The following is a 22,267-nucleotide window of genomic DNA, read 5'->3' on the forward strand; positions in this document are numbered from 1 at the left end:
GAGGAGTGGCTCATTATGTACTTTTTAATTAGTGGGGGTTAGGGAGAGCGTAAGTCTCTAAGGAATTTGGGAGAAAGGCTTTCAGGACCTTGAAGGGCTAGCTGCTGTTAAGATCAGGTTACTTTTAGTCTTTAATAAAACATAAACATGAAGGTACTAAGGCAGCTGTGCGTTCCTTGAGGAAGGTCATGCCCTACAGGTTTCAGGTATCTGTGGGCTGAAAACTGTAAGGAGATTTAATTTAAGCTACATTTCTCTCACCTTTGTTTCCCTCGTCATTTTCACCCCTGGACAACTTTGACCCTTAAATCGTTAAGGTTGCTGAGGGGGGAAGGTCTCATCTTCTGAAACTGCATCCTGCTGGATAGGGGCGTAGATGTGTCCCTACGTATGGGTCAAGGTTGGTCAGTTGAGAATTTAAGAGGAGTTAGGAAAGGCTGAGGCAGCTCTACCTAGAGTTGATAACATATGGGAGTCTCCTTGAGCAGAAAGGATCATCTGTTATGGCATTGAATGGCGTAAGTTTGTTAAAACCCCCAGAAAGTTATAAAAAAAATCCTAAATAGGATTACAGATCATTATAAAACTTAAAATTTAATTATTTGTTTAACCAAGGTGGCAACAAGAGATTCCAAAGGCAAATATGTTGGGTTATATAGTTGTTAGCAAAACTCAGCTCCTTTAATATTGAGGAGTTTTAATTAAGTAAAGACCTGATAAAGACAAAATATAGAAACCATGGTTTTCTGGGTAGACAGAAGAGAAAAAAAAAACTTTATGTTTTCTTATCAAGAACAGACCAAAAATCCAAGAAAACTTTGTCTTTTTAACAGAGAGAAAAGCAGAATTTCAGTCTTATACCAGTATACTTTTAAAATCCATTCATTTCGTTCTTAGTCCTGACCGCATATAAAATTCATTTCCAAAGATTTTCCTTCATAAGCCTTCTACAACTTTTTTATTTATTCAGATTTTGACCTAGGCCCTTTTTTAAAAATCACTCTTCATTACATTTAGCAGAATTTTAACTCTTAGAAGCCTTAGTCTCCCATGAAAACTAAGTAGTAACCAATTGTGAACTGTTACACCATAATTATTTAGATCTGAAATGTATAAATATATTTTATAATTTAAAAAACATGTTTTTTCATAGTACAATCTTTAAATAAGGCACAAAGCGTATTTACCAACAGACCCAAATATCATCAGCTTCTCTGCAATAAGCAGTCAAAAGGCACAAACCTACATCCAGTAATCAATGTTTTAGCACTCCATCCTATTTAGAAAAGACCTAGATGTCCAACAATTCAGTCTCCTTTATCATCCAAGCAAAACTTTAAAGTTTCAGGTTACCAGAGATATTGACAGCTATCTTAACAATGACCCATGAAAATTTTGAGACAGACAAAATTAACCACCATTTTAAGTCATCTTGTTGCTAACAAATTGCAATAGAGATAACACAAGCTTATTGGACCTTATGTCTTATAGACATGTCTTATAAGACATGTCTATCTTAATTAAAAAAACAAACTCAAGTTAGTTTACATACTGAATTAATGAGAATGAAAACACATCAGTTCAAAACCTATGGGATACTGCAAAGGCGGTCCTTAGAGGGAAGTACATAGCCATACAAGACTCTCTCAAAAAATTGGAAAAATCCCAAATGCACAAGCTAACCTTACACCCAAAGGAGCTGGAGAAAGAACGCAAATAAAGACTAAACCAAGCAGAAAAAGAGAAATAATAAAGATTAGAGCAGGAATCAATGAAATAGAAGCCGGAAGAACAGTAGAACAGATCAACAAAACTAGAAGCTGGTTCTTTTAAAGAATAAGATCGATAAACCTCTGGCCAGACTGATCCAAACGAAAAGAGAAAGGACCCAAATTAATACAATCATGAATGAAAGGGGAGAGATCACGACTGGTACCAAGGAAAATAGAGACAATGGTGAAAACATATTATCAGCAACTATATACCAACAAATTAGGCAATCTGAATCCATTAAGAAATGGATGCATTCCTGGAAACTTGTAAACTCCCAAGACTGAAACAGAAAGAGGTAGAACATCTGAACAGACCAAAAACCCACAAGGAAATTGAAGCAGTAATCAAAACCCTCCCCCAAAACAAGAGTTCAGGGCCAGATGGCTTCCCAGGGGAATTCTACCAAACATTTAAAGAAGAAATAATACCTATTCTACTGAAGCTGTTTCAAAAAATAGAAACGGAAGAAAAACTTCTAAACTTGTTCTATGTGGCTCCAGTTATTATAGGCATTAACCCAGGAGGTGGATGAGGGTGAAACCCCCATATCTATTAGGAGGAGGAACAGTGAGAGAGTCAGCATCCCCTTCCCCAGGGATGGTCTGTGTTTCCTCCAACCTGGGTTCTATCAGGAGGCCTATTTCGATAATTATCATCCAGTCTGTCAGGAGAGAGTTTACTGGCCTGGTTAAGTGAGCAAACATGTTCTGCAAGAGGCCCTTAGGTCAGGGTCCTGAGTTAGGGCCCTGAAGGCCTGGACCTGGGGTACCTCCATCCATCTGCCCTGTTTCCTCCCTGCAGGAGAGATCTGTTGGATAGATCCTACTGAGGCCATGCAGTGTTACAGGAGATCAGTCCTCTCTTAAATTTTGCAAACTGAAATCTTTCCAGTGTGTTAAAAGGCATTCCAAGGGAGAGTCCCTGGGAACTGAAGAAGAGAGAAGGTCCATTACCAAGAAAACCCTCCCCCTGACTCCCGAGGTGGCATCCCACACAAGATATGTCAGAGATTCCTGGTGTCAAGGTGACCTGCCTTCAACGAAATGGCTATGATCACCACCTGCCTTCAAAGGCCATGGAGGAGGAATGCTAGCATCCCCCTGCTTCCCAATCACAACCTAGACTGCAAAATGGGTGCTGGTGCTTGGACCAAGATTCCATGCCTTTTCTTGAAGGCCATGCCTTATTTTGTCTTGCCTTGAAGAACCTGCTGTTGTTAACCCATGGAGAACACTAGAAAGGTTTTACAAGGGGAAATTACCCATTTTTGTAATTTAAGTAGTTAGTAGAGGACATTGAAAGAAAACAGTAAAGACAGAAATCCATCATGGTCTAAGAGACATTCCAACACATGTAGTCAACTTACATGTCAACTTCTCTAGGAAATTGATCCCGGTTGGGTTTTAATTCCATCGATTACTGGTTTTGGCCAGCTCCCAGTTGCGGTCCCATGGCCAGAAGCAACTAGACCAGAGATGTGAAGGGGATCACTTAGACCAATGAGGAGGAAACCTCACACAGGAGTCTTAAGATTGGCAGCCGTCCTGGTGACTTAGGTGGTTGTCCTGTGCCCAAGACAGACATCTTAGTATAAGGACAGGAATAAAGAGAGGGCATCAAGTTTCTGGGTCTTACTAACATTCTGGCCAAGGTACTAACTTCCAGCCAAAAGGCAGGCTTTCTCTTCCCCATGGAGTAGCCATGGGTTAGAAGATTGCAGTCTGAGCAATCGACATGAAAGTGTTCCAATAAGACTGTACTCCCTGAAAATGCCCTGGAATGAGAGTAAGGGAGAGCAGAGGAAGTACTCACCAAGTTTGCACCCTGGCTCAGAGTACAGATGAAAAGACTCGAAGCCCCATGTTGTATGCCAAGTAATTTGGGACAGTTGGGGTTGGAGCAAATGGTCAAGAAAGAATTCTTGAGGTGTTTTTATTAAAGCAGGGTGACAGGACCTGTGTGCAGAAAGAGCTGCACTGGGGTTGTGAGGAGTGGGTGATTATATAAGATTTATGGAAGGGAGGGGGATGTTAGGGTCCCAGGAAATTGAGTCTATAGGTTTCTGGAGGCCTGGCTATGGAAAAAATTGTTTCTTTTTTTTTTTTCTTATAAATCATTAAGACAGCTGCAAACTCAGGGAGACTCAGGTCCTGCATGACTGTGATCTGTATCAGTTAACCATTTGGGTTTTTCCTCTTCCTTTGTTCTTGGGCAGCCAGGAGTACCTGAGGAATGTCACACATCTCCCACCTGGGGAGGTTTGGGGGGCGTTAGCTTGTGCTTTGCCCTCAGCTTGCCACTGGTGGGAGAATTGTGTGGAGATGCTCAGCTGATATTCGGGAAGTCTCTCTGCTCCCATTCCACTCTGAAGTACCTTCTCCTTTTTCCATGACAATGCCTTGTCACAGTTGTGATTCTCATTGAAAACAGACTCATCATTGGGAATATTGAGGTAGGGGAGCTGATGGGACTCCATTTCAGAAAGGCTTCCTCTCTGCTGTTTCTCTGCCAGGCCCCGTTCACTCACGTTCCATATTTTGCCTCCGAATAAGCCAACGAAGCTATGTTCCCACTTCAAGGGGGGAAGCAAGAAAGTGAATCTTTCTCTGAGTTTTGTCTTAGGCCCCCAAACACCTGATAACATCTAAGAAGAGTCGGATCCCAAACATGTCCCAGGATGTTAGCTTCAAGCAAACCTCCAAAGATGCTGGCATCAATACTCCCACCTTCTGTGATGTTCGGAATTACACCTGTTGTTCACACAACACTCATCTTTGATTGGACTCTGCCCTGGATTCCTGGAGGAACAGGTACCCTACACCCTTTTCCAATAGAAACCCCTTACCCGACGTGAGAAAGAGACTCATTCTTATTTCCTTTCTAAGTGTCCCAGACACTCCGTCTGCTATTCTCTGTCACTCACGTTATTCAGTAAACTCTGTTTTCACTTTCTCTGGCTTGTCTTTGATGTCTGTCCTGCGTGAAGACAAGGACCCTCTTGGCTGGTCCCGTAGGACCATCCCCTGTGTTCTCAGACTCAGCCTGCCTGCATCAGTATCAGGGCCCCCTTCCTGTTACAAAAGCAGAAGGAAGAGTCTGAATGATTGGCTAGGGCCTTGAACCTACCATGCTAAGCCAACAGAATTAATTCTCCACCCAGGCAATGTTTCCAGCCATGGGTCTGTGGCATCATTACAAGGGGTCCCTGAGTCCATAGAAGCACCCAGGAGTGCCTGCAAATCAAACAAAAAATAAAGGTCTAATAAAGGGGCGCCTGGGTGGCACAGTCGGTTGAGCAACCAACTCTTGGTTTGGGGTCGGGTTGTGATTTCAGGGTCATGAGATCCAGCCCCACGTCTGGCTCCATGCTCAGCGCAGAGTCTGCTCGAGATTTTCTCTCCCTCTCACTCTGCCCTCCTGCTCGTTCTCTCTCTCTCCCTCTCAGATAAGTAACTAAATCTTTATAAAAACTAATGGTCTAGGGGTGCCTGGGTGGCTCAGTTGTTAAGGTTCTGCCTTCGGCTCAGGTCACGATCCCAGGGTCCTGGGATCGAGCCCCACATCGGGCTCCCTGCTCCGCGGGAGGCCTGCTTCTCCCTCTCCCACTCCCCCTGCTTGTGTTCCCTCTCTCACTATCTCTCTCTCTGTCAAATAAATAAATAAAATATTAAAAAAAAAATTAATGGTCTAATAAAAAACATGCCACTGTTTTTCAAATGGATATACTTTTGAGAGGAATAAAATAAACTATAGAGTAATAATTCACATGTTTAGATCAGTTTCTTCCAAAATTACAACTACTAGAAAGCAGGTTGGGTTCACATGTTTTATTGATATCAGATACATCTTTCTACGTGGAAATCATTGGAGTCCAGTGTAGCGTGGCAGGGAGAGAGCAGGTACTGGTGGGCAGGCTAGAAGTGAGGACGGAGGAACAGGTGAACTGGTACAGAGGAGAGGTGGGAAGGCCCGTGGCAGGCAGCTGGTGCAGGGGTGGGGGATGACTTCGTACAGTTGGTTCTATATCTCATGGGGTGGTGAGCACGCATGAAGCAGAGGCTCCCAGCCTTTGGAATGTTAGCAGGCTCCTCGCCCTTCTCTGCCTCTCTCTCTCTCTCTCTCACCCCCCCTCTGCTTCTCAGGTCAGCGCAACCTGCATCCCCCAGGCTGCTCAGGGCTGGCTCGTAACCAGCTTCGGTCTCATTACTTCATCTCTCCACCTAGATTCCTGCATGGGTGACTGGGTTCAGGACTACTGTTCCCAGCTCTGACCCTGGCTCTCCTGCACACCCCACCTTCTGGCCTCTGCTTGCCAGCCCTCCAGCACCCCACACTCGGTCCCCTCCCTGGCCTGAGGACACTGCTTGACCTGAGTCTGACAGGGAGTGTGCTTTGGACATCTCTGGGGAGAACTAGGTGGACCCTGAAACTTCTTGGATTGTGGTGAGGTAGGGAGAGAGGAAGGGGGGTCACACATGAGTCTGGGTTGTCCTGCTGGGACCTGGGTGGATGGAGACGCCTCTGAGACCAGCATAGGGGGAACAACTTTGGGGGGAAAAAAAGGGAGTTTGGTTTTGTGAGCTAGTTCCTGGTAAGACTTCCAGGAATGGAGGTGAAGTTGGTACAAACAGCAGAGGAGGCCAAGAGCTCTTGCAGTGACGCAGCTGACAATGAGCTGGCCGTCCTCTGCTGTGGTCCCCACCCACCCATTCTTGATCATTTTGATATCTCTCCACTCCACCCCATTTGGCCTGCCCATGACGCTCATCTTTAGCCATTTGCTCTATTGGCCGTCATTGGTAAGTGCAATTATTTGAATATGTTGTTAATACTAAAGTTTCCTCTCCCACTCTGGCCATTTGTCTCTATCCCCATCCTTCCTTTCTCACCCACCACCACCTGCCTCACTGGTTCAGAACCTACAGAAGAGTGGAGCCAGCTACACAGTTCCCTGCCCCCACCCACCCTTTGCTCACAGACCTTTACACTCAGTAATTACTAATTGGATAGCTCCTATGGGCCAAAAACTAAGCTAGGGCTCTGGTGACAAATAAGCTAGACTTTGGATGTAAGAACCAAGAGGCAGGTAAACTGTTCTTTGTTCCAGCAAGGAGCTGGCAAGGTCTTACGCAAGGATTCCCGCCCATGGCCAAATGGATTTTTCCACCTCCCTCTATACTTTGACTTCTGGCTTTATGACCTCTCACCCCAGAGCCCTAGGCCTCCAGGTTTCTGCTATGTCACCTCTCTCTGCCGTGCTCCTATGACACACAGCAGGGCAGCAGGGACCCGTCAGCCAACGCCAGGACAAGGCAAAGCCTCAGGGCCCCAAAAGGGTCTGGGCATGTGGAGCACAGAGCCTGAAAAACTTCCCTCTTTCTGTAACCTCTGAACCCTCTGAACCCACAACACTTTGTTGAGTGTTGCAGTTTTCATGTTTCATAACCATCGTCTTCAATGTCTGCCTCCACCATCGGCCTGAAGGTTGCTCAAGTGCAGGACTGTACTCAGCTCTGGATTCTCCATGCTTGACGCAGATCCATCCCCACGTATTAGCAACTGGTGAGATTTGTCATTACTCATCTTTTGGCCACTCCAACGAGGCTACGCCCCCTTTGGACAGAGTTAGGGGTTGAATTATGTCCCCCCGCCTCAAAAAGCAGGTCAAAGTCCAAACCCACTGTACCTGTGGACTTATTTGGAAATAGGGGCTTTGCAGAAGAGATACGGAGAAAGTGTGGGACCATGGAGGCTGAGTTATGTGGCCACAGTCCAGGAACACTAACAATTGCTGGCAACCATCAGAAACTGGGAGAGAGGCCAGAGTATTCTCTCTCAGAGCCTCCAGAACTGTGAGAGAATGAATTTCTGTTGTTTCAAGCCACCCAGTTTGTGGTAATTTGTCATAGCAGCCCCCAGGAAAGAAAGGGAGAAAGAAAGCCTCATTGAAAATGGAGTCGGAGGTGGGGGGGCGGGGCGCCGGGGTGGCTCAATCGTTAAGCGTCTGCCTTCGGCTCAGGTCATGATCCCAGGGTCCTGGGATCGAGCCCTGCATCGGGCTCTCTGCTCCACGGGAAGCCTGCTTCTCCCTCTCCCCCTCCCTCTGCTTGTGTTCCCTCTCTCGCTGTGTCTCTCTCTGTCAAATAAAATCTTTAAAAAAAAAAAAAAGAAAGAAAGAAAATGGAGTCAGGGGAGGGGCGGGGCACCTGGGTGGCTCTGTCCCTCAAGTGTCCAACTGTTGATTTCAGCTCAGGTCATGATGTCAGGGTTGTGAGACTGAGCCCTGTACTGGGCTCCATGCTAAGCGTGGAGTCTGCTTGCAATTCTTTCTCTCTGCCCCTCCTGCTCATTCTCTCTCTCTCTCTCTCTCAAGTAAATAAATACGAGTTGGGAAGCCCTGAAGGGGGAGCACTCACATAAGTACCACTCGCTGCAGTGAGCATCACCAGCATAAAGAATTATTTGTGACAAGAGAGGACATTTTTCACATAGGAATTCCATCTCCTACTTTTAAGAGAAAGAAGGGAGATCCCTCTCCACCCCAGCAACAGCACATTAAGCGCGCTTGCAGCCAACGAGAAACTGTCCAACCTCGAACTCGCCTTCTTCTCCACTGAACTTTTGTTTAAAACACCCCTCCCCAATTTCCTCCTAAGACCTGATAGAAGCTGACCTTTCCTCGTCTCTCCAGACTTGCCTATGGCTCACCAGAGCTTGCACGGCGGAGCTGCAATTTCTCTGCTATTCCTGAATAAACTCGTATTGCTAGTAAGGTAACTGGCTCTTCACTTTTTAAGGTTGACAATACAGACAGCATAAAAATGAACCACATGGTCCAAGACCAAGGGATGGCGTCAACAGGTGTGTCTGAGGGTACATCACTCATTTACGCCTCACTGAATTCCACAGACACTGGTGCATGCTCTTCTCTCCGAGAAATCACACGCTTTGAGGTAGTGCTTCTCCTGGACTCCATAGCAACTCTGCAGGGAGTGATAAAAGCCCCAACAGAGGGACTAAGGCACCAAGAGAATGAAGACTCCCGGAGTTTTTGGCATAGCGCAGATTCTGCAGACTGTACTGGACTTGGGGCCCGACCCGTCAGGGGACACGCAGGTGACAGCGGGCAGCCAGTCGGCGCACGCAGACGGCAGGCCCGCGCTCCCCGGACCTCCGCCAGCATCCGCACTCGCCACAGGCGCCCCGGACCCGGGCGAACCCGACGCAGTGTCCACACGCCACGGCCAGGCCTGTCCTCCGAGCCCAGCGGGGACACCCCCCTGCAGGCAGCACACGCCGCGGGGGCGGCCCCGGAGAGGCAAGCGAGGGTGACACTACGCAGCGCTAACCGCCCGCGGGAGCGTCCCGGGGCAGGTAGCCACTCCGCCCCGCCCTCCCCGTGACGTCACAGACCGCGACGCCCCGTGCGTCATCGCGGCGCGCCGTAGCCGCGGAGCCCTTGGCGCTGACGGACCATGGCGGAGGTTGGCCGGGTGGCTGTGCGGGACCCGGGTGCGCTACTCCCTGGGGGCTTCTGGGCGGCGGTGGCCGTGTGGCTGGAGAGGCCGCAGGTGGCCAACAAACGGCTGTGTGGCGTCCGCCTGGACGCCCGGCGGAGTGTTGGTTTTCCCCGGGCGGAGGCCTGCGGCCACAGTCCCATCACTGGCCCGCAGCAGGAGGAGCGGGCCGCGGCCAGACCCTGTCTGCGCTCCCCCAGTGGGGGCCTGGGCCCTGGGCCGAGCACAGGCCCCGAGCTGGGCACGGCGGGTCGCGGGCCCGAGGAGTTGCAGCCCCGGCGCCCGCAAGGGGAGGACCCCAGGGAAGCAGCCGCCGCGGCTCAGCTTGCAGGGTGCCCCGGGCAGCCCGGCAAGGCTGGGGTCGGAGAGGGCGATTTCCCTGCCTCGGATCTGGATTCTCTCTGGGACGCTTTCTCTCGGAGCCTCGCCGGCGGCAATCCAGAGATGCTGGCCTTTCTTACCGGGTCCCGGGCGGGATCGCAGCCGGAGGCGCCAAGCGAGCTCGACGTGGTTCTCAGAACCGTCATCCCGAAAACAGGCCCTCATTGCCCGCTTGCTGCTCCGAGGAGAGAAATAGTCGTGCAAGGTAAGAGTGTTTCTCATGGTGAGAGGTAGAGTGAAAGAAGCGAAAATTAACGAAAGGGGGTTTGTTCCTTGTGACTCCCTTCTGGGTGTCTCCTCGCGCGCCCGGAAGTTAGGCTTCTCCACACCCCCCTCCCCGCCCCCCGCCAGGCCCCGGGGACACAGGGGACCACCTTCAGGTAAGGGCTGAGAGCGTCCTGGCAGCTTTGAGGGAGCCTCGGGTCATTCTAGGGATGCAGCCTTGAGCTGTTAGGAACCGTGCCACTGTTGAAGTCTTCTAGGCCAAGTGGAAGCCTAGTTGAGACAGGGCGCAGAAGAGCCTGGCTGGAGTGTGGTCAGAGAGAGACTCTTTGGCACAGGATGCAGTTAGATTAAAAAGCATTCTTTGAACCTTAAGTCAGTGAAAAGGCTCAACAGTACTCACTATGTCGGTACATTTGTGATGTCCTAGGGAGGTTGTAGATTTTTTTCTTACTGTTTTTTGAGGGGACATGTAGATATGTGTATTTCTAGTACAGAGCATGGGGTCATTGTGGGGGGGGGCGAGTGTCTGGAATGCTTGAGGGAGAAGGTGACGGAGCTCCAGATGTCGAATGATGAATAGGAGTTTAGCAGGTGAAGAGATTAGTGGAGGGCCCGCTGCTGGAGGCCTCCCTCGGGTTCCTGCATCTCAGAGCCTGCACCAGTCCTTCTCATGCTTGCAGACTCCTCTTCTGCCTCCAGCTGGAGAAAGTTCTCAGCTTTTCCAGGCCCCTGTGACTGGCCTGGGCCCACCTGCCGCATCCCGAGTACTCCCTTTCCTGAGGTCTGTAGCCTCGTCACATCTGCAGAGTCCTCTGTGCCTTGTCACATGGCACAGACTCAGGCTGTGGGTACCAGGGGGCGATCGCCTTCGAGAGGCTGTGGTGCCACACACAGCAAAATCGCTGTAGGGGCTTCCCTCCCACCCCCACTTCCCAGCACGGTCTGCCCCTGTGCCCCTGCGCCCCTGCGCCCCTGCAAGACTCTTCCCATGCGTCCGCTCTGCCAGGAGGCTCTCCGTGACCCTGTCGTGTCCAGACGAATTTGGGAGCTCTTCCAGCTTTGATCGCTGGTGTTTGATCACCTTTTACGTTTCCTTCTGCCAGACAGAGGTTGGTGAGCCAGTGCCCCCGAGACCTTCAGATGTAGGCATCTGCACTCCCAGATTGGCTTCCCTGCGGGGGAGAAGCAGTGCTTCTCCACAGCGACCTTCTGCCTTCAGCTCCTGCTGAGCGCATCTGCTGCGTGGGCCTGGCGCCCTGTAGGCTCGGGATGCAGCAGTGGATAGGACATAAAACATGTCTGTGGTAAAGGGAGGCCGGGGAAAGCCCCAGGAGAGCAAAGTCGGGCTGAGTCATGCCTGTGTTTAATACTGCTCCTGATAAAATGCTGAACCAAGCAGTTTTAATTGGTTATCCCTGTCTTTTTTACCCCAGATGTCCTCAATGGAACTGTAACTTTTTTACCTTTGGAAGAAGATGACAGAGGGAATGTAAAGGTTGAGATGAGCAACGTGTATCAAGTCCGGCTCAGTCAGAGCCAGGAAGAATGGTAAGAGCTACAGAATGGAGTCCTCCTCTAGGGCTGTATGGTTTCTGTCACACGTCTGGGTAGCTGCAGGATTCAGGGTCATTGAAGAGCTGAAGGTGCCCTTTGGCAGCTGAGGTGTGTGAGAACATGTTTCCTGTTTCTAGTTGGCCTTTCCTTGGCGTGTCTTTGTTCCTGTTGGCACCGGGCCTAGGTCTGTATTCTTTACAGTCCACATAGCTGGGATGATGAGTAGCACCTAGGTTTAGCTGAATTCAAGTAATCGCAAATCCTTTTATTATTTTCTTTTTTACGACTTGGGAATGGGGAGTGAGGATAGTTTCTTTTTTTATTTCTTGCTGAGGCTCATGTGGTTTTGGATGTAGTGGGTATTCAGTGGTGCTTATCCCGAAAGTAGCAGTTCAGTAGCCCGCTTAGTTCCATGTGGCATTTGGGCCTTACCCTAAGTGTGAAATTTGGTTTACTTCCATTTGGTATTTTTTAAATGGAAAAGTCAGAGGAAGGGTCCATTCACTTAATCACTCTGCTGCTCCTCCTTTCCTGGGAGCCACATCTGTCTGTACTTTCCAGAACAACCCTGGGGATTGCTGTGTGTTAAATCAGACTGGGCTTGGCATGTGGCTTTGTATAAAGCAGAGGAGTACAGTGTGAAGAGACTGTTGTGCAGTCAGATAGACCTGGGTTTGCCCACTAGCCATGTGACCTTGGCATGTCGCCTCTGTGGCCCTCAGTCTTCTCACCTGTGCGATGGGTTTAATAATTCTTGAGCCTCTGAGGAGGGGCCCAGGCTTCATAAGGACCTGTGGTAGGCATAGAAGCTCGATGGCAGTTCTTAGGGCCCGGCTGAAGCCTCTTAGAATTGTCTAGAGACTGCTCGAGGGACCCGGCCCCAGGCCCTTCCTCGGCGTGCTCGTGTTGGAAAGTGGGGACTGGGAGCAGGCACGTGGGGGAAAACGTGTCTCCTGTGGCGGTCCCTGGGGGGGCGCCGACGGCAGAGCTGGTGGGCGGCCACCGAAGGCGTGTGCTCGAGGCTGCTGTGCAGGTGCCCGGTGCCCGGTGCCGCATGGCTGTGGCAGCACGCGGGACGTTCTGTGCGTGGAGCACATTCTTTGCTGACGGACTGAGGGCTCGCTCTCGGCTGCCTGCTTCCTGTCTTTCCGGGTTGGCGTCTCCTGTCCTCTAGCCCCTGGGCAGCTGTCCCTTCCGTCCCTTCGGGCACTCGGGCCAGCTACTGAGCGCAAGTTAAATGGGGGTTGACTGGGCCGCCACCGTAGCGCACAACGCTCCTCGTTGGCTCCTGCCATCACAGCAGTGTTGGTGTGCGCCAAGCCCACCATGTGCTCCGCGAGGAGCCGCGTAACACACAGACACGCTCCGCCACCAGGTGGTGCTAAGAAAACAGGTGAAACATGTCTCTGTTCCCACGTCCCCTCGGTAGCAAAGGCGGTGTTGTGTCAGGCCCATGCAGAGCGGGTGCGGGTGCCTCTGAGGACGGGGCATCCCAGGTGAGGCCTGAGTGGATGAGCAGGTAGGCCGGGGGGACTCTGGGGGACACCTGGGAGAAGAGCATGAGGCCCAGGGACAAGCAGGGGAGGGGCCTGACAGGGTGTGCCAGGCCCGGCAGGAGAGCTTCCAGGTGACGGGATGGGAAAGGGGAGCAGCCCGAGTCCTTCCCAGGCTCTTCCCCGCGGTGTGAGCTCCCCCGGGGTGCGCCTCCCAGTGCATAGTCGGTGCCTGTTACTTGTGTCCCTCTGATGCTCAGGGTGGCAAAAAGCCAGACAGTCCTACTTCTGCCCCTCTCGCCCAGCTGCCCGTGCCTCCACTTGTCCTTAGGGCCCCTGTTGAATGCCACCTTTTTTGTAGCCTTCTCTCTCCGCCCAACAAACTGGACGCTCTTCCTTATTGTGCTGCCTGAATCGTGTCCTCAGACAGTTTATTGTGATCTGGGCCCATGGGTGTGAGCTTTTACTCACGTGTTCAAACACACGGACAGAGAGGACCTGCTGTGCGTCTGGCGCAGGGCAGATAACAGTGGGCAGGAGACACACACAACGCAAACCTGTGAGCTGCAGGGGGACTGTGCACGTCCTTAGCCGTGGGGCTGAGCACTCCACTTTCTGGCCAGGAAGTATTTGGTGAGCCAGTCTACGAGTTGCACGTGTGAAAATACACAAAAACAGAATGTTAGAAAGATCCTGAGACATCTGGAACCTGGCTAATCAGGGCGTGAAGGAGACGGTAGGAGGAGCTTTGTTCCTTGTCCATCCTTCTGATGGGCTTCATAGGATGGGTAGACGCATTTTTAACAGCGTTTATAAGAGAAGAATTCTTTCTGCTTTTAAAAAATGTGTTTTTCTCTCTTTGTTGAAAGTTCTGCAACTAGTTCCCAATCGTTGGGTTTCAGGTCAAATATTTTGTAATTATAGCTATCTTAACATGTACTCTCTTTTTTTTGGTAAATGTTTAATTTAAAAATAAGAATTGAAACTAGCTCTGCTTATTCATATTTCTCTTATTTTTAAAGGTTCATATCTATTTTAATTTTCTGTCCAGAAAAATGGCATTCAGATGGCATTGTTTATCCCAAACCTGCCTGGCTGGTAGAAGAGCTGCTGGCCAGGCTGGCCCGGTGGTCTGTGGAGAGCAAGAGGAGTGGATTTAAAAGCACCCTGTCCCTCATTTCCATCATCAAATACAGCAAGACGTACCAGATGCTCAAGGAGAAGTATAAAGATATGGTCAAGGTAACTGGGGAAACATTCGTGATTCCCTCGTTTTGATGAGGGGCCATTGACCAAACTATGCCAGGTAAAATCATTTTTCCAGTAAACTTTCTGGTGTTTGCAGACACAGACATCAAGTCAGAACATAGCCACTTAGAGGCCCACATTGCAGGCTGCATTTCGACATATGTAGGGATGCAAACTGCAAAACTGTTGACAGGTGGAAAGGGATCTTTTTCTTTTTTTTTTTTGCACATTGCTAATTTTTTTCCAAGCAAATAAAAGGAAAGTATTTGAATGAAAATAATTGGATATTAGTCACAAAATTGCTACATTTCCTTATATAAATTTAAGGATGTTTAAAGAAAAGATGTGAAAAATTAAAGTATAAAAGCATATATTTCCATAAAGGAGATAAATTTCAGAACATGTCCTTAACTTTATATTTAAGATGTAAAGAGAAAGTAACAGCAAACCTCTGTGCTCACACCCGGAGGAAGAAATAAAGCTTCCCTAATGTAGCTGAACTTCTTTTGTAGTCTTCCCAGCATATGGTCCTCTTTCTGGAAGGAACCAGGATTTGTCATTTCTATATGTGTTTTTTTGTTTTTGTTTTGTTTGAGGTGGGTTGCAGAGGAGAGACTCTTAAGCAGGGTCCCTGTTCAGCACAGAACCTGATGTGGGGCTCGATCCCATGACCCTGAGATCATGACCTGAGCTGAAATCAAGAGTCAGACGCTTAACTGACTGAGCCACCGAGGCACCCATATGTGGTTTTTGTTGTTGCTGTTGTTTTGTTTGTTTGTTTTTTATCAGTTAGCTATCGTTGTGTAACAGAGCACCCCAAAGTTCACAGGCTGGAGACAGTGACCTTTTTCATTCTTGCTGAAGTGTGTGGGTCCTAGGCCTGGCTGACCTAAGCGGGGGGCCCTTTCTCTTTCAGATCCTGGCCTGAGAGGCCTTCATTATCTTATTAACTATTCAGTTCCTTCCGGAAAGGACTTCCATCTATTATTCCGGCCTTTGTAGTTGTCCTTCGTGAGACAGCCCGACCCGTCTGACCCCCCATGACTAGACACGGAAATCGGAACGTGTGGCCTTGTCGTGGGTTTTTCCTCTTCTGCTAGCTGCCCGTTGAGCACGTGACCTGTGTGGGCAGTGAGGCGTCACGCTCGTGCGGCCGGTGTGCTGCAGCTTGCGGAGCACCTGCTGGCTGTCCCGTGTGGCGGCGAAGGCTTTAGCTTCCGGAGAGGGAGATGGGGACCACCTGCTGAGTGCTGCTGCTGAGCAAGTGGCCGCCCAGCACCAGCAGACCAGAGGCCTGGAGCCCCAGCCTCCGGACCCCTTTGCTTTCCTCGTCCGAGTTTCTTTGTTCATTTTCGTCATCTGCATAAACGATGGGGCGGGCAAACTGAGCATTTTCCTCGATGTCCAGTTGCCTCATCTAAATAGCTACATGGGTTGTTTTCGTTGCAAAATCTTGCTTTGGACTGCGTTGCTCTTGACGTGTCGCGTTACACGTGTATGCGGTAAAGGTTTTGCGTGTCTTTATGCCACTCTCTTACTGTAAGAGAGGGATCATCAATGTCTGCCTTTGGAATGAGCTTTTTTAAAAAATTCTACTGCCTGGTTAGTCTCATTTGACTTATGCTGATGGGGATACCTTACGTGTAGTGAAATGGCAGGGTGACGAGCAAACAGTTACATATGCTCTGGAAAATGTTTTAGGTGTGGCCTGAAGTAACCGATCCCGAAAAGTTTGTGTATGAAGATGTGGCCATCGCTGCGTACCTGCTGGTAAGCGCGTGTTCGGTCACCCAGGCCCCCTGGGGTGGGCGAAGGTTGCTGCCCGCCGCCGCTACCGGTGGGGAGCCACATTCATCAAATCCATAACTTAGCATGCTGGCTCGGTAGCTCGTGCGTGCGTGCGTGTGTGTGTGTGTGTGTGTGTGTGTGTGTGTGTGTACATCCGCGCCGTGAGGCCAGATCGCAGGGGCTCCTGCTCAGCCGGGGCGTTCCTGACGTACCCTCGTCACGGAGGCACCATGCCACTCGCGCCGCTCACGGGACCCCTGCACTCCTCGGTCCGTCCTTAGCTAGCTCACTAGCCCCCAAATTTGGGTGTGCCCTTGACTTAATAGTCCTGACTTTCTTATCTAACAGATGTTTAGGCCAGATAATTTCTAATTTCCTTTCATCTGTGATTCTCAGAGCCTTTTTAGAAATAGCATATTTTGCTTTGACTATCAGAGTGTACAGCCTAGGAGAACAGAGAAGGCATGAAGAACCAGCAGTAATCTGTGAAGCTCTTGCCCAGAGAGGACCACTTTCGTGTGGACTCGTGCTGGCAGGGGACGGCTTCGATGCCGCTGCGGCATCAGGCGAGGGCAGCTCCCTGTGCGTCACCTGCGCAGACCCAGGGCCCCACACGAGGCCTGTCCCGCCTGTCCTGGAAATGTGATTTGTAATCCCATGCAGGGCTTGCGTCTCAGTTATTCTTGGAGGGAATGAATCAGGAACTGACTTTTTTTTTGTAACTTAGATTTTGTGGGAAGAAGAAAGAGCTGAGCGGGGCTTGATGGCCAAGCAGTCCTTTGTTGACTTAGGATGTGGGAACGGTCTCCTGGTGCACATCCTGAGCACGGAGGGGGTAAGGTGCGCTTCCGTGGCCATTCCTACTTCCTTTTTCTGCACAAGGGTCCTTGAGGTCTTTCTCTGCTGGTACGAGCTGGATCCAGAGTCTGCCTGGCTGTCGGGCTGGGACCGAGGAGAGCGGGGCGGCCTGTGCGGCTGGACAACAGACTTCGTGCGGCACAGCGGTTGTGGCCGTCAGGGGCTCTTTGGGGAACACGGCATGTCAGGGCACCGGAAGGGGAATGAGAGGCAGTGGGTTCTGCCCCCCAGAAGCTGGAGTCCCGGCTCAGAGGCCAGGCACACTCCTGCTGTGATGGACGCTGGCGACAACGGTGTGGGCACTGTTTCTGGATCCGTGAAGTAACGGCGGGACGTGCTTAGAGCAGCCCCTGTCGCTCGGAGCAGGCGGCTCAGTGTGAGCCACAGGCTTCCCGGGCCGGTGCTTCGGGCCGGCGTCCAGCCTTCCTGCGGACTCACTGTGGGAGGTGCGCTGCTGTCACCCGGTGACCCGGCTGACTTCTGCCCTGTAGGAGAGGCACTCTGTCCACAGCTGTAGGAACTTGAAATGGGGTTGTTAGAATGTCCATTTTGTTTGCGTAATTAAAAAGTGAGTTTGTAATGGTAATACCTGTAAATAAGGTGTTGGGGGGTCAGCAATCAGGTGGTAACCTGCAGGCTGGTAAGTGAGGAGGACGAGCTACCTCGCGCACCCCTCCTCTCCCCCCAACTTGGAAATGAGCACAGTTGCCCTGTGAGAGCCGGCGGGCACGGGCACACATCCTGGGGGAGAAACAGCCACAGGGGACGGGCCTTGTCTCCTGGCAAGCTGGAGGGGCGGACGTGCTGGGGTCCGGACTTGACTCTGGGCCACGAGAGAGGGGCTCTGTGTCCAGATGTGTCTCCTGGGCTGCTGGCCTCAGACACGTTCCCACACGACTCCATTTCCCCTTCGTGAAGACTCCTGGGGACCCTTAGCGGAGTGCAGGTCCTGACCTGTTTCAATTGCTGAGAAACTGTGGGTGCTATCTGGGTCTCTTGCACTTCACAATGGTGGCATTCCGTGCAGAGTTTAATTTGTCTTGCTCATTTATTATGATGTACCGATGTTGACCTTTGATTTCTGAAATTCTTTTAGCATCCAGGCAGAGGGATCGATGTCCGAAGAAGAAAAATCTGGGACATGTATGGACCACAAACTTGCTTAGAGGTACTGACCTTGTTCATTTGTTTGCTCTCAGCATGATTGTTCCCTAGGGGCCGTGGTTTTCACGAGTGTGCCCGGTGCTGACCTTTCTAGGTGCCTCATGCGTGTTAACTAGTCCTCGCGCGGTGCTGGCAGTCAGTCCCCTGTCCCGCCCACTGTGCCTGGAGGGCAGGGCACACGCACACTGCTTCTCGGCTCACCTCCTGTTCTTGACCGTGTTTTCAGATGGCAGGTTACACTACATAAATCCTCATGCATCAGTCTTAGTCCCCTGAAAAAAAAATCTGTCATAGGCCAAACTTGAGAAGTTTTGGGATGATATTGTCATAATGGTTTTCAGAAAGGTTTTACTTCAAATATGCTTTCAGAAAGAGTTTTGGTGCTATAAGAGATGCATCCAAAAAAACCAGGAGAAAAAGTAAGATTTGCATATTTACCAAATATTTGAATGCCCTCAACCTGCCAGGCGTTCTCAGGTGCTGGCATTTCAACAGTGAAAAGGCTCCTGCCCTCGTGGGGGTGGGGAACACCCTGGATACAGAGCGGGTGCTGGGTGGCAGGTGTGGTACATGCTGAGGAGGGTGAGGGGGCCTCTGCGGGGCCAGGTCGTGCTGGGTATATGGGGTGGCCGGGAGGGCCTCCCAGCAAGGGGCAGGTGCTGAGGAGTCCAGGGTAGGAAGGTAAATTGCAGCCGGGCTGGGCGGGGCTACAGGTGTGTGGACGCCCCGTGGAGCTACGAAGGTGGGCTACACATTTGCTGTGAGCCATCTAGTGGCCCGGCCTCCAGAGCCCATGACCCTCAGGCCGCAGTGAACCCAGGTCCCTGCAGCCTTGCTCAGGAGTAGCTCACTTGTCCTGGTACCAGTCAGAGAGGAGTGTCTCCCCAAGGGAGAAAGTGACCGGCCCCCTGAGCAGCAGTCCCACGTCAGGTCTGGTGTCCAGTGTTCACGGCATTGGTGTCCGGCCGCGGCCTCCGAGCCGGGCAGAGTGCTGACGGCACTTCTCATGCTCACTTTTGTGGACAACGCAAGGGCGAACGGACGAGAGTGAGCATCCGGGCAGCTCACGGACGTCACAGTTACTCTTGTAGCCCCTACTCGGCCCGCTGCTCTTGGGAAACAGATCTCAGCCCTGCCATTTCATCTGTAAATAGTAAGAGTCTGAGACTCTTTTTATACTTTCTGCCTCACTTTCTTTTAAAGTTGAGAATAATATTGCAAAAAATGAAAAAGATTCGTGGAAGGGAGTTCATGGCTGCCTTTGTGGGCTCATTGTCTTTATCTGCACCGTCAAAAGCCGAGCATGAGTTTCCAGCTTCTTTCAAAATCCTCATTTGATTGTAAGCAAGAAACTACTAAGAACAAAACCACCCGTCTTAAATAACAGCAGCTGTATATTATGTTTTTATTCATGCAGGTCATTTAAAGGGAAATGGGCAACTAAATCTAGATGGGGTGAGAATAGAGGATCATATCAAAGGTTTTTTTTTCCTGCTTTTAAATTATGTATAAATCCATTGAGCTGTACTGTCTTCAGTGTTTTAATATGTAAGTAGAAGTCCAGATGCTTATTTAAGAACCAGAGAGATTGTAGAGTTTAAATTCCACTTTTGTATACATCACGTCTGCAAAAGACCCATGGTTTTGTTGTCCTAAGGGATGGCCTTGAACGTGAGGTTGTCATAATGTCTTCCCAGTTTGTTCTGATCAAGGGATGGCAGCTGCGCTTGCTTCCCTTGGGGGTTCGTTCTTCAGTTTTAAAATTACGATTTTGAGTGGTCGTATCTTTTCTCTCTGTCTTTCCAGTGCTTACCAACAGACCCACTGTTGGGGCCTGACTTTAATCATTCATGATGGCCATTCTTAAATCATAAAATCAAGCTGTTTTCGGCTTAATTACAGGAATTATCAGAATGGTTAACTTGCCTATGGAGTGGGTTTTTTACTTGGTGTCTGAGTGTTTACAAAAGAGCACGATAGCAGAGACTTATTCTGCTACATATAAACTGCCCCTGCCTCTCTTACCTCTCCTCGTGCTGTCGTGGGTGTGCTTCGTCACATCGATCGACAGACGTGAGGTTGCGTGGTGTGTTACGTTACACACTTAAATCAACTTCAGACCTGCTTGCTTTCCACTCGCTTGCTCCAAGGCCCTTTCTGGCTCCGACGCTCTGGAGTGTGGACATGGTTGCTTTGTCCCACCTCCCAGAGCTCCTTGTATGCTGGTGAACAGAAGCACGTCTGTACGGGTCGAAAAGCGATTAGCGCTCGGAGGGCATTGTTGGTTTCCCTAGAGATGACGCTAGAAACTGCCCCGTTCCATGCCCTGTGGGGCAGATGCGGCTCTACCTTCGGGTGCCTACCCAGTACCCACGAGGCCCCGGGGGGCTGGGACCCCGCCCAGCAAGCCGAGGGTCTGCGGGGCCTTGCCTCAGTAGCTCTGTGCTGCTTTACCGAACCCATGGTCTGTTTGGTGTTTTCCTTTAGGAAGGTGCAATCACACCAAATGATAAGAACCTTTTCCCTGACGTCGACTGGTTAATTGGTAACCATTCCGATGAACTAACACCATGGATACCTGTCATTGCGGCCAGGTGAGCAGGTGGTCCGGGTGGCAGGGCGGGTGGCGGGGCAAACCTCGCTGTCCACATCGAGCTGCCTGGTGGCTGTCCAACACTGGAAATGGAGCTGGTTCAAATTGTTGAAAGGATAATGTGCCGAGTCTGTCAGGTCAGGGTTGAATTCTGCCCGGCTGGAAAAGATAAGGTCGCAAATGTGGTTCACGGCATTCTTCTATTGAACGGTGCTGGTGAAAACTGATGACTTCTGCGGTGTTTATAGCCAGTGTTGAGAGACGGGTCATGTTGTGGAAGCTTTTTTCTGACAACAAGGGTCGGTCTTCAAAGGAAAAGTCTGTGAACATAGTGACACGCAGCAATATTTAGTTCTCAGCCCGGGGGCTGTACGCGGGGTGGTGGCGCTTCTAGGTCAGGAGGAGACACGCGAAGGTGCAGGCGACATCGCTGCCCCGAAGGTTTTGTGGCTGTGGCTCCCCATCCAGGGTCCTAGCTCTCGGAGGATAACGTCGGTCAAGGAGCACGTCTTAGTCTTTGCATGTCTGCCTCCGAGGTCCCTCCCTCCCAGCCGGAGCCTCAAGCGCTTCGGGAAGTCTTACGTTTCAGTTGACGAGAACAACTGCAATGGGGAAAGTTTTTATAAAGGTAATTAGATCCATGTTTTATGGGGAAGGTATGCCATGCTCATTGTTTCTAGAAATTGAATTAGGGAGAGCTGTTACTCATTTTCTCATCAGAAAACATGAGCAGCCACCAGCACACGTATGTATGTTACCCCGATGCATGATGTGGCTTTCTGCTGAATTTCCTTTTGTTTCTTGTGGATTGATTTTGAAGGTCCTCCTACGGCTGCCGTTTCTTTGTCCTTCCCTGCTGCTTCTTTGGCTTCACTGGGAAATATTCCCGGAGGCAGAGCCGGAAGACTCAGTACCGAGAGTACCTTGATTTCATCAAGGAAGTGGGGCTGGCCTGCGGGTTTCACGTCGAGGAGGACTGCCTGCGCATTCCCTCAACCAAAAGGGTACGTCCTGGTCGCCGGGGGCTCACCGTCCTTGGTGAGGTGCTGGCGTCTGGATGAGGGGCTGTGGGCTGCGTTACAGAACCACAGGGGACAATGGTGTTCAACACTGGATGCGATCCAGAGCTGCCTGTGGTGATCTCAGCGTCTCGGCCACGGGTGGTGTTCGGAGGGCTCGTTTTGCCCCCACGGCCCCTCCCGTGGCGGCTTTCCAGGACCCTCGCCGCGTCTTCATTTTCTTCCCAGAAACTGCGCGTGGCCCTCGGGGACCTGTCCGGAGTGGGCGTCAGTCTGACTTGTGTAGCGGTGGCCCGAGTGTTGTCTGAGGTTTCCTGCTCTGAGTTCTGACTCCTCGGGTTCCCCAGTGATTGGCCGAAATTGAAGTTTGGTTCAGAAGTTCAGAATGATTCCCATTTTCTCCTTACATGCTTCATTAATTCAGATTTACCTGAAAGGTAATTTGCCCAGACAGACCTTTACCCTCTCCCAGTCTGTGAAAACAGCAGTGGCCCTCTGTGACCCTGCCAGGTGGTCAGGGCGGACTCGGCCATGTTCCCGCTCACCCTCTGAGCCATCAGTTTGTCATAATCTCTGATAGCTTCCTTTTATCAGACTCCATGGCCATCAGTGTGCTTTTTTTGACCAGCAAAACACAAAAACCCATCATATCCA

At 50.5% G+C, this 22,267-nt stretch overlaps 1 protein-coding gene across 10 annotated transcripts in view; it reads left to right on the forward strand.

Moving 5' to 3' along the window:
• The first annotated feature begins 9,127 nt into the window (after positions 1-9,127).
• Positions 9,128-22,267, forward strand: part of TRMT44 (tRNA methyltransferase 44 homolog) — a 31,961-nt gene continuing 18,821 nt past the window's right edge. For 8 of the 10 annotated variants that reach the window (XM_081812689.1, XM_081812690.1, XM_081812691.1 and 5 more), the window contains exons 1-8: positions 9,131-9,876; positions 11,330-11,444; positions 13,966-14,185; positions 15,893-15,961; positions 16,707-16,814; positions 17,934-18,005; positions 20,489-20,595; positions 21,415-21,598. In XM_081812689.1, the coding sequence (XP_081668815.1) occupies positions 9,249-9,876; positions 11,330-11,444; positions 13,966-14,185; positions 15,893-15,961; positions 16,707-16,814; positions 17,934-18,005; positions 20,489-20,595; positions 21,415-21,598 (1,503 nt within the window). In that variant the 5' untranslated portion in view covers positions 9,131-9,248. Of the gene's footprint in view, positions 9,877-11,329; positions 11,445-13,965; positions 14,186-15,892; positions 15,962-16,706; positions 16,815-17,933; positions 18,006-20,488; positions 20,596-21,414; positions 21,599-22,267 lie in introns of all 10 variants that reach the window. The other 2 variants (XM_081812696.1, XM_081812697.1) reach the window with 2 other exon arrangements.

This window comes from Leptonychotes weddellii, chromosome 2 (assembly GCF_054177405.1).
Source record: "Leptonychotes weddellii isolate Sample4059 chromosome 2, ASM5417740v2, whole genome shotgun sequence".
NCBI lineage: Eukaryota > Metazoa > Chordata > Mammalia > Carnivora > Phocidae > Leptonychotes > Leptonychotes weddellii.